The 10,720-nt window shown below is 54.4% G+C and overlaps 2 protein-coding genes across 2 annotated transcripts; one reads left to right on the top strand and one right to left on the bottom strand.

The window, feature by feature from the left end:
• Window positions 1–1,644: 1,644 nt before the first annotated feature.
• Window positions 1,645–4,695, top strand: CDEST_00507 (Putative Homeobox domain-containing protein). The gene is made up of 5 exons (XM_062916666.1): window positions 1,645–1,960; window positions 2,014–2,339; window positions 2,409–2,683; window positions 2,745–3,576; window positions 3,705–4,695. The coding sequence occupies exons 3-5, from the start codon at window positions 2,543–2,545 to the stop codon at window positions 3,953–3,955; spliced, it is 1,224 nt and encodes a 407-aa protein (XP_062772717.1). The 5' UTR covers window positions 1,645–1,960; window positions 2,014–2,339; window positions 2,409–2,542; the 3' UTR covers window positions 3,956–4,695.
• A 2,622-nt stretch (window positions 4,696–7,317) lies between these two features.
• On the bottom strand, window positions 7,318–10,217 carry CDEST_00508 (uncharacterized protein). Its single transcript, XM_062916667.1, has 3 exons — window positions 9,502–10,217; window positions 8,076–9,452; window positions 7,318–7,895 (listed from the first exon to the last, which is right to left on the bottom strand). Exons 1-2 carry the CDS (start codon window positions 9,772–9,774, stop codon window positions 9,033–9,035), a joined length of 693 nt encoding a protein of 230 aa, XP_062772718.1. The 5' UTR covers window positions 9,775–10,217; the 3' UTR covers window positions 7,318–7,895; window positions 8,076–9,032.
• Window positions 10,218–10,720: the final 503 nt, after the last annotated feature.

Below are 10,720 nucleotides of genomic sequence, written 5' to 3' on the forward strand. Positions count from 1 at the left end.
ACTTTTCTGGCGGGAGTTCCCTTTTCTGTCAACACGTCTTCAAGTCGCGACATTCTCGACGTGCACCTGACGGGGGTTGTCTCACTCCCCGACCAGGCGCACATACACACACAGAGAGAAGAAAAGCAAAGAAAGCAAGCCGCCATCTGCAGAATCTATCAACGGCGCCTCATCGAGAGGGCGAGCACGAGTGACGGGATTGTTTTCCTAGGATGATGCTAAATCGAGACTCGGGAGGCTTGAGGGCTGCTAGGCCTTTCGCTTTCTCTATGGCGATCAGCCTCCCGAAGGCAACTTGTTCACGGACGGGCAAGCTGGCTCAGTATGAAGTTCAGGAAAATTCAGGAGTCCCGCTGTCTTTCTATTTTCGTTGATGGAGCTCAGACGGCAGCTACTCAGCGAGGGGACTCGACAACGCCATCTCGGATAATAGACTGTGCTAGAGCGATTGCCCGTTGTCCTTGTTGTTCCAGGGGGTGTAGACGGAGCGGAGATTGTCCTCTCTCTCCCTCTCACTCTCTCATTCCCTCATTCTCATAAAGTAGGTTGACGATAAGGTCACATCTCGACTTGGGCTTCCCACGTTTTCGCTCAACCTATGGATACTCCTTTCGGCAAATGAAATGACTGGTCGCTGTGGTAAAACACCGTCACGGAACCAGGCCACCAGTGCTGCGGCCCCACCTCGGGTGGACCGTGCTTTATTTGGTCATTGTATTTTATGTCGATTATGCATATCTCTCGACATTTTGTACACTCCGTGCTGTCGGGAATCCGATAGGGACCTGAGCGCAGGCCACCAGAGCGTTATAGACACAATGTAGGGGCTTGCTTTGATGGAAGGGCGAGGTGACTTGACGCCAGCGCGAGCCAGTTGCATATGTGATGGCACGTTGAACACATAGTCAAGTCAGTCAGGCAGGTCGTTGGAGTAATAATGCAGCGCCGTCGAGCATCTCCGCACCCGCCGCCTCAGCGCCCCAACGCTGCCCTGTCTCCCCTCTCCCCTCCCCCTACCCCCCCTTCGGGCAATTTCATCTACAAGTACATCACAACCGTCCTGGCCCCGGGTGAGAGCAACGAGCAGCCGGAGCGTACAAGAGACCCCTGCCCACAGACACTACGGCTTCCCTAGTGGCTCTTTTCGTGTCACTATTCGAGCAGGCTAGTGCTTCTCCCATCTTTCCACTATTCTTCTTGTATCCCAGTCACTTGTTGCTCCCCCCTTCTTCGTTCAGACCCCTATCCATGCTCCGTTCTGCTGGCCGGTACATGGTCAAGTACTACGACAACCAAGCTAGCATAACCAGTCCGTTGTCCGCCAGAGGGAACGCCACCGAAGCAATTCCAGGACCATGACCATGACCATGACCACGACCAGGACCAGGACCAGGATCTGACCGGGTGTGGGTACGGGACGGCGTGGTCCTGCGACCCTGGTCGAGATGGGCAATCCCATCATCCTCCATCTCCTTCCCTTGTTCCTCTTGTTCCTCCTCGTCGACGGCCTGCCGGTGTGTACATCCACACTACGGCTGTACCCTGATCGTCCTCTCTTGCCATGCCACCCATGCCCATGCCTCGCAGCTCTGGGCTAGTTCAGGTTTAGTTCGTTCCGTCAAAACCGTCCTCCCTCCCCCACATCAGCAAAGGCCTCGTTCCCAGATACATAGCAAGGCATTAAGCATCCGTGGGCTGTGCGCTTCTTCATCTTCCTCCAGTTCACCTCGTCGACTCACCACGGTCCAATTCACCAACAAGACCTGTTAGTTGGAGCTCTTCTCGTCTGAGGCTGGCTCGTGTCAGTTTCAGTGTGCTCAAATCACCATCTTAATTTGTCCAATTTGGCCCTCCGCCGGGTCCTCCTCCCGCTACTACTACTCCTCCTCCTCCTCCTCCTCTTCGACACTTCCCTCCCATTTCCTATTTTGGCACCACATCAGTGCGCCTCTCTTTGCCCGTTAGTCCCGTTCGTCCATCTGGCTGCACACGCACACACAAACACACACACAGGGCCTCTCTCCCCCGAAGCTCCAAGATATACAAAAGGACTGGTCATCCCACCCTGCATCTGTCTCCATCATCACCGACCATCGACCATCCCATTCGAGCTGTTTGTTGATTCACGGCTGGGACCACTTGACCACATCAGCATCTCTTTTTATTTGCTTCTACTTCTCTACGCCTGTCTGTCGTTGACGAGCATACAAAAGCAACCGTATCAATTTTCCCTTCGACCCTGCCGCTGAAACCACAGCTTCTTCAAGCAAACAAAACAGGAGCACCGCTCTCGACGTGCCACTTACGCAACCCGACTTACCCGGCCTGGACCGCATTAGGTACGGCTTACTTCCTGGGCTACTCCTCCCCTTGGTCACCACAGGAATCATGGCTGACCCGCAGTGTAGTCCTTTAACCCGCCGTGCGGCTTCATCTTTCGAGCCCGCCTCATTCTTATTTTACCAACAGGATCGAGTACCAACGTGTCTCGTCCGCAACGGTCGTGTCTAGCAGACTTTCATTTCCAATAGGCCATCACAAGATGTCTATGCTCGCCATGGCTGCTCCGTCCCCTCACTCGGCATTTAAGCAGTACCCCTGGGATGGCGGCAGATCTACCTCGGACTACTCTTCGCGCCCTCGTACAGAGCCTGAGAGAATCGCCCTTCCATCGATTCGCCAGGTGAGTCGAGTTCCATTGCGCTCAGTTTTGTAGTCGACATTTGCTGACAGGACAACATTAGGCCATCCCGGAACTTCATCTTCGCCTGCAGCCCCAAGAGGCCTCAACCACTAGGACCACTTCCTCCAATACGTCACCAACAGTCGGCTATGCCAGTGTCATGACGCCGCCCGAGTATGTTCACTCGCCAAACTCGAACAAGAGGAGGAGGCTCTCGATCGACGAGGAGCAGGAGAGCGAGAGAGTCAGCCGCGTGCCGAGACTGTACGAGAGCCCGGCACGGGTTCCCCAACGGCATATTTCTCCACCAGCCCCGTCCCGCTCTGCCACCGAGAGCTGGACCGGATCTGCGAGAACGAGCCCGTACATGTCTTCATCAGGCATGCCATCCATGAGGTCCCCGGCCATGGAGATCCATGAGCGACCCGAGATCCGCCCAACACTCCCCAGTCTCCCGCCCATGAACTTCGAAAGAGATCCCATTCCCATGCAACGCGCCCGCGGTCACTCCCAAGACGAGTTCCAGCCTATCCGTCCTTCTATTGGCATGTCGGCAGGACCCATGATGGAGTCAGCACCTTACCGCACCAGTGGCTATGCATACGGATACCACCACCCCAGCCGGGTCCAGTCTCTATCCCTGGGCGCCATCCACCCCTTTGACCGCACTCCTTTCTCGGCTGCTGGCTACGGCCACTACCCTGAGTTCATGCGCATCGGAGAGCTCGGCGCCATGGGGATGCATGGCGACAGCAAGCAGCGCAAGCGCCGCGGCAACTTGCCCAAGGAGACAACCGACAAGCTGCGTGCGTGGTTCGTCGCTCACCTCCACCATCCGTATCCCACCGAAGACGAGAAGCAGGAGCTTATGCGTCAGACCGGTCTGCAGATGAGTAAGTTCAACCCCCCTCAAATGTCCCCCAGGCTGTAATGCTCCGGAACCGTTAGGCTCTGGGGTGTGGCTGTTTGACGAGTGGGCGTGTTTTCTTGGTGTCTAACGCTAATTTTCGTCCGCCTCTAGACCAGATCTCCAACTGGTTTATCAACGCGCGGCGCCGGCAGCTGCCCACAATGATTAGCAACGCCCGTGCCGAGTCCGACGCCATGTCCAGCCGCAGCGGTGAGAGCAAGATCCTCCCGTCGACAGAGCGTGGCGAGTACGACGACGGAAAGCGCTCCAGTGTACCCCTCAGCGACGGCGAGGCCTTTGACGAGGACCTCGATAGTCTGAAGCACCGGCGCTCGGCGCACATCAAGAGGGGAAGCGTCTAGAGAGCAAAGGGGGGGAGAGACTGGACGAGAGCGCGGAATCAAAGAAGTGACCCCGCCGCTTCATCCACCCATCAAAGACAAAGGAAAACAAACCACAAGCCAACTCAAACAAACAAAGCCCGAAACGAGATGCCTTTATAATTATACCAGACACACATTACGCATGTTTCATTACTTTAACGACGCAAATTACGATCGCGAAACCCATCACACGTCACAAAAATCGGTTGGGTACCAGAGGCTGAAATCTTCTAATATCTTCTCCCACGAGCTCTTTTCTGTATAAAAAAAAACAATGTCACAGGGTAACGGACTGGACAGGAGCATCCTCCGAGCCCATCATTTTCTATGTCGATCTTTGTATCTATGGGGGATAATGTCTGTATGTATCTTTAAACACGAGGAAAACGGTCTACTCGGTGGGGTTCCTTGCGTATGCTCAAGGCGGGAGAAGGCTTCCACTCACTCACAACGGAACTTGGAAATAGGAGGGGAAACGGAGGCTATGGGACAGACAAACATGCATTACACTTTTGGTTAAACTTGGGTTTCTCATTGTTACTTGTCAAAGGGGAGGGGGAGGTGTTCATGGGCGACGGGGTTTTCATTTTGACATCGGCCGAATCAGAGACTCCCACCCACACCCCCCACATACCACAGGATACGTAGAACGATATCATTGTATCAAATCAATTTATCATCTCTGGGAAAAAGTGAGCGGGAAAAGCGTGTCTATTTCCTTCTACATAGGATATACATCTCTTAAATTTCAACAATAGTGACGTGATGGAACAGAATGAAAAGAAGCTGCATTGATGAGGGGGGGCGTGTTTTTTTCTCCCTCTTGGATATCTAGCTCTTTCTGACACTTTAGAACTGACTCTTGCTTGAGCCGAGCCCGACGACATCCCAACATTGTTGAAACTCTCCATTTTTGACTTTCCTGCGTCCGTCAACCTGCCAGCTGAGTCCTCACGGCGAACCCGACCGGCCGGACCATTGAAAGCATGTAAGCCCCGTCAGAACGCCGTGTAAGCGCATGTGTAAGTGTGTGTATGTGTGTGTGTGTGTGTGTGTGTCCCGAGACAAGAGGGAAGAGAGAAAAAACATGTTCATAAGCCACCAGTAGGCCTTCATCAAGTGGCATGGTATTGACTTCGTACTAGAGTGCAAGGTTGGAATAGAAAAAAAGAGAAGGAAAGAAAGAGCTTGGACTAGGGGGGTGTAGCGAAGAAGGAAGGAGAAGGAGGAGGAGGAGAAGGGAAGAAACAAACAAACAAACGAACAAAAAAAAGCATAACAGTGTTATCCAAGCGCAGAAGTATTTCCGCGTGTCTGCTCTCATCATTCAAACATCACCAACTGAGAAGTTAGGCGCGGCGCACGTACACCGGCCGGGAAACCGAAAGAGAAAATGAAAGGTCTGTGTGCTTCTGCTGCTGGTGCTGTTCCTAGATGGATGACAGCGTGCCTCTCTCTCCCTCTTCCTCTCCCTCTCCCTCCGCAATCCTACTGCCACTCTCAGTCTTACTCTTGCTGTCTGCGTGTCTGGCATGACTCTCTAACTGTGTGATAACACACACAGACGCACACCTCTTCTTGCGGTAGGTGTGTGCAAATGTGTGTATGTGTGTGTGTGTGTGTTTCTTGTACCAATGGTGAACGGCGGTTAAGGCGAGAGGCGTGAGCGCTGCTCAAGGGGCGTAGCGATCCAGTATCCCGGGCGACGACCCCGTCGTCATCCCCTCGTTGCCCGTCGACAATTGCTGGTTTGCCCTCGCTTTGTGCCCTTGACTCCTCCCACCCTGCTCGCCACTCGTGCCCCTCAAGAGACACCACCTCTCCTCTACTGTAGGTGCTTCTGGCTGTCTACCCTGCGTGCGTGCGTGCGTGTGTATGTCGGGCGTGCGCCTGTGACCCTGCCCCCGTGCGATGCGCTCGAGTATGTAACGCACGTAAGTAGGTACGGCGCTGGCCAGTCATCGACGCAGGGCGTTGCTCCATCATCGCACACGAATTCTGCAGCGGGAGACTGAGCGTCTCCCCCTTGCTTCTGTCTCTCTCTCTCTCTCCGGGCCTCGTTCTTTTTCAGCGCGCGCGCGCGCGAGTGGCGGGTCGTTGTCGAGAGCGAGCACGACACATGGGGGTTGCAGAGAGAGAGAGAGCAACGGCAGGCAGGCAGCCCTCGACTTCAAATAAAATAATTGTTAAGCTGACCGAGTTTTCTTCAACTCGTCCAGGCGCCGTCTCCTTCTTAGTTTCCCACTTAAGGGTCTTAGCTCACGCCATGACCGGTCTCCGCCCCAGTCGACCGGTTCGCCTCCCATGGTGTTTCTTTTATTAAACAAGAAACCGCCTCTCCCGTGGTTTGAGCTCGTATGGGTGGGGGGAGGGGCGGAGAAACAAGACAGCGTCAAGACTAGAATTTCATTTTGCGCGTATCTCAGTGATGAGAGAGAGGGGGCAGCATAACACCATCTAATGCAAGGTGTTGGATGGCGCAGGTCCTACATGCGGTTCGTGGGTGTCGTGAAACATACGCAGTACGCCTTCTTCTCTCACTCTCTCCCTCTCTACCCGCGCAAAAGTGTACATTAAGACACACACACACACACACACAGATAGAGAAAGAGATATACCGTATGTCCCTGTGCCGCGCCGCCGCCGTCGTCAGGGCGCATAGATGATTCGCCACGTTTGCGAAGTGAAAGAAAAGGGTTGAGATGGGTCACTTCATAACCTCCTAGACCTTTTTAAACGATACTCACTTCTTTTCTTTCCCCAAGTTTCACAAGGCCAACTCTGCATGCGCGGATGGACTGGTTTAGGTAGTGGTGGTGCTACTACCGCGAGATACGAGAGAGAGGGGGGGGCATGAGATTGGAGGTCTGCTAAGCAAGGCACACCTCCAACTTGAGCAGAATGTGGCGTTTCTCATTCCTTGATCAGAGGTCCACTACCACGCCTAGCAGGAAGCAAACTGGTCAGAATGTTTGAGTATGCGTGCTTGAAATGGCGCTCCGTAGGGACTAGATAAGTTCCCTAGGGCCTTGGCTGATGCTCGCCGCCGCCGTCGCCGCCGCCGCAAAGGCTTGATCTGCCAAAGGCCGGTCTGAACGGAACCCTGCTTCTTTCCAACCTGATGGTGTGAACGGCCTCGCTTTCTGTTGGTTGTCGGAAGGCGGTTTGCTCGCTGCTGATTGTAGAGCTGAGCAGCTGGCACTCACACCTGCAGCGCGCGACCTCCTTTTCCACGGCATGAATTAGTCGGGACATATTTAGTACGGTTTACATGTCAGGTATCGCCAGCGACCCCGATCTCGACAATGGGAGCTGCAGATCTCCGACCGATTCTGGTCCCTGACGTTTTGCCCAATTCATTCTTTGTCCCTCCCGCCTTCTTCTTTTTGACACGAAGACTTGCTGCTGGAGAAGGCCTTACAGCCGTCCCTAGGGTGAGTTAGCCATTGTCCCGCCTCCTTCTCCTGACTAGTACTTGACAGTTTCGCACATGCAGGTGGGTGAAATGCACGACCAATGGACGCGGATGCCGGCTTTGCTTCTCATGATGTCAAGATAACCACTCTTCTTCCCTGTCTATGAGTCCCACAGCTTGGCAGCGAAGCTTTCCGTAACCCCGGAACAAAACATGAAAGAGCCGTGCTATGATGTTGACAGGTGACGATAGACATGGATCGCCAGTCCATACAACCCGTGTCAAGGCCGAAATGATCGGCTGCCGGTGTCAGGACGCCTGATCCAAGCCCCCTTGAATGGACGTGTCAGAAGATCCCAAGACGGCTGTCTAGGGGGGAGTAATAGAACGGGTATGGGGGAGGGGGGTTATTGACATTGTAGCATGGTCATCCGATGTAGTGACATTGGTCGTGCTGAGACGTTGACGTGAAGGGGGAGTTTATCGGTATTGTCCAAGACCATACTGTGGTTGCAGGCCAAAGTTTTAGCCACCCTGCCAGGTAGATTTTGGGGATGTAGCCACACTCAGCTTCGCAGGAGTACATCCAGCAACTAAGGCATGTACACACGCATTTACGTGTCAACAGGGGCCAGGTTTGCTAGCCTAACCTTGCAGGCTACACAGCACAACGATTAAACTTACCACAGACCATAGTACATCGTATTAGAGGTACGTAGCAACCAGCGCCCGACGTCTGCTTTCCTTCCCGGATTCCATTAAAGTTTCTTCATCCTTTTCTTCGTCGCCGATGCTTTCAAGGAACGGTGTATGCCGAAAGTCTGAAAGGCACATGCCAATCTGTCAAGGTCAAACCCCCGACGGAGAGCTGTGCGCAGTGAGAGTTGCTGCCACGGCCATCGAGAGACCTGGGCGAACCAAAGTCAAGAGCGAGGCTCGTTGTTTCTGTACAACGACTGGTCCCCGCGTCCCATGCAGAAACGTCGTAGCTTTGTGTGAGATGACAGCCAGTCGCAAGCGTCACTGGACGAAGAAGGGGGGAGGGGTGTAGATTCAGAGCGTGTGGGCTGCAGGACAGCGCCCTTGAGAAAGGATGTCGGTAGGGAACAGGGCTCGTGGATCCGATTGCTCCAGGCCGGGCCAAGAACAGCCGAAGCTCAGAAGGGATGTCAGTTGCCCACCCTCAGGCACACAAGACCTAAGGCTGGGGGTGTACGATGTACAGGCAAGTGTACCTGTTGAGTTAACGAGTCAAAGTCCACTTACGTGCTGCTGCCGCTGAACGCAACATCAAATAAAGCCTGAGGCGGCAGGAAGTCATGATGGATGTCAGCAAACCAGGCCATGCTGATCCCATCGACGGAGACGTGAATGTGATGCTTGGAGAAGAGCCCACTCCACCCTGGGTGGGCGTGCCATGTACCTATGCATGGCTAGTGGCGCCGTGCCTTTTGTTGCAACTCATAACAAGGTGGTCGAAGGACATGGGATGGCGTAGACGGACGGGATGTGAAAGAATGTGCGTCTCTCTCTCTCTCGTTCGCTCGGCACTTTGGTTTTGGATGTACTGGGAGGCGTCAGATGATACCAACCTTGCGATGGAGAGTCACGGCGCCGTCTTGATGGAGATGTGTCGAGGGCTCAGGCTGGATGTTGACATGATAGATCGGGGAGTAAGACGAGGTACGGTTCAATCGAGAGTGGTGAGCGGGGCCTACAGGCCGCATTGGGACCACGGAGATCAACGGATCTGCCTTGAACGACGAGAACAATGACGACCGGCACCCCCAGCTGGCCAAAGACGAAGCTGATGGTGCGCACGATGGCGAGGTTGGGGCGAAGACAAGGGTGTGTGTTGATGGCCAAAGCAAAGGGAGAGAAGCGAGAGAGAAGCGATCTGCTTTTCGGCGGAACCGTGCCGGGAGCAGCAGGCCAACCAGGAGGGTCTATGCGAACGGGTGAAGATGGTATGCAGCTCCATGGCGCATGATTTGCAGGCCGAGTGGTGGGAAAAAGGCAAAAGTCGAAGATTGGGCCTGGTTTGAACTTGCAGTCGTCAGTCTGCGAACTAGATGCCAGCACACAAAATTCTCGAGGCGCCCCGGCTCACCTTGGCATAGGGTGTTGAAGATGAAGCGGCACGGGCGCCAGAAGCGTTAGTCTCGTGCTTTTCTCGCTCTTTGGCTTTTGTGGCTGTTTCTTCGCCCACCGTATTTGTCGGCCAGGTTGGCGTGGCAGGGCCGATGGGCGCATCTGGATGGAGTAACAAGGGGCCCGTCCATGTCTCAGGATGTTCCTTTGAGAGATTCAAGGTGTTCCATGGACTATGGGCGTAGATTTCCTTGGGGGTACGTCTTGGTTTCGATAACCGCTCCCGCGCCATGAGCAGTTCTGCAGCGGCAAGTCACAGCAAAGCGGCCACCCTCGTGTTTCGAGTACAGGTACTCACTCGGTCAGTCGTCAGTGTTCCTCCTCCCCAGCCAAGACGTGCTGTGTCAGCGAATCCAAACGTCGAAGATATGTCAATCTCCTTGGTTGAGTTATACTCAGAGACACCCACTTGTTTTAAAAGACGCAGCAAAACACCGGTCAGAAGTGTCGCGCAGCGGCAGGAAGAGGGGGCGTAGGCAGCACATGCCATGAGCCAGAACGGAAGAGTCTTGACATGCCGGGACAGGCCTCCTTGCGTGCAGGTTGAAGAGGAGGTTAGGGAGTCGCCGAGAAGGCTCAAGAGGGAAAAGGCCGTTGAGGATGTAACTCTGTGATGTCGGAAGTCGTTGGGTGTGACATGCCGATGAGCGGGCGGAAATAGCCCAACTTCCGAGATTGAAGTGAGCCGTGGGGTGCGGGCCGTGGGCCCCACCTTACCTACCTACCTACCTGGGTAGGTGCCCAAGTGCCCAAGTACCTACCTCGAGTTGGTAGATACAGAGATACCTCAGGCGCCTTGGTAGGTAGGTGCCTACGCACCTGGCGGCCGCATCCACCCACTCCAGTTGAGCTTTATGTTCCTTCAAGTCGTCTTACAGAAAAGAGATACAAGCTACGACGACCAAGATGTTAGGGCTTCGATGTACCTCTCCTGGGCTGGCTGGCACAATCACAGTATGGCCAAGGGCCTGCAGAAATCAGCGAAAAAGCCACAGCGGATATTTGAGGAGCCGGACGTCGTCTCCCAACCCTGCTGCAGTGATTCCCGATAGACGATGCCCAGAGGGCGTAGCTTGTTGAATATGAAGATTACAGGTTAGTGGAGAGGATGCTCTGTATCCGTAACCAAGTGGGAAACGATCCGGTTGAAGTCGCCAGGTCTCCCGAGCCTCGATTAC

Source organism: Colletotrichum destructivum, chromosome 1 (genome assembly GCF_034447905.1).
Source record: "Colletotrichum destructivum chromosome 1, complete sequence".
Classification (NCBI taxonomy): Eukaryota; Fungi; Ascomycota; class Sordariomycetes; order Glomerellales; family Glomerellaceae; genus Colletotrichum; species Colletotrichum destructivum.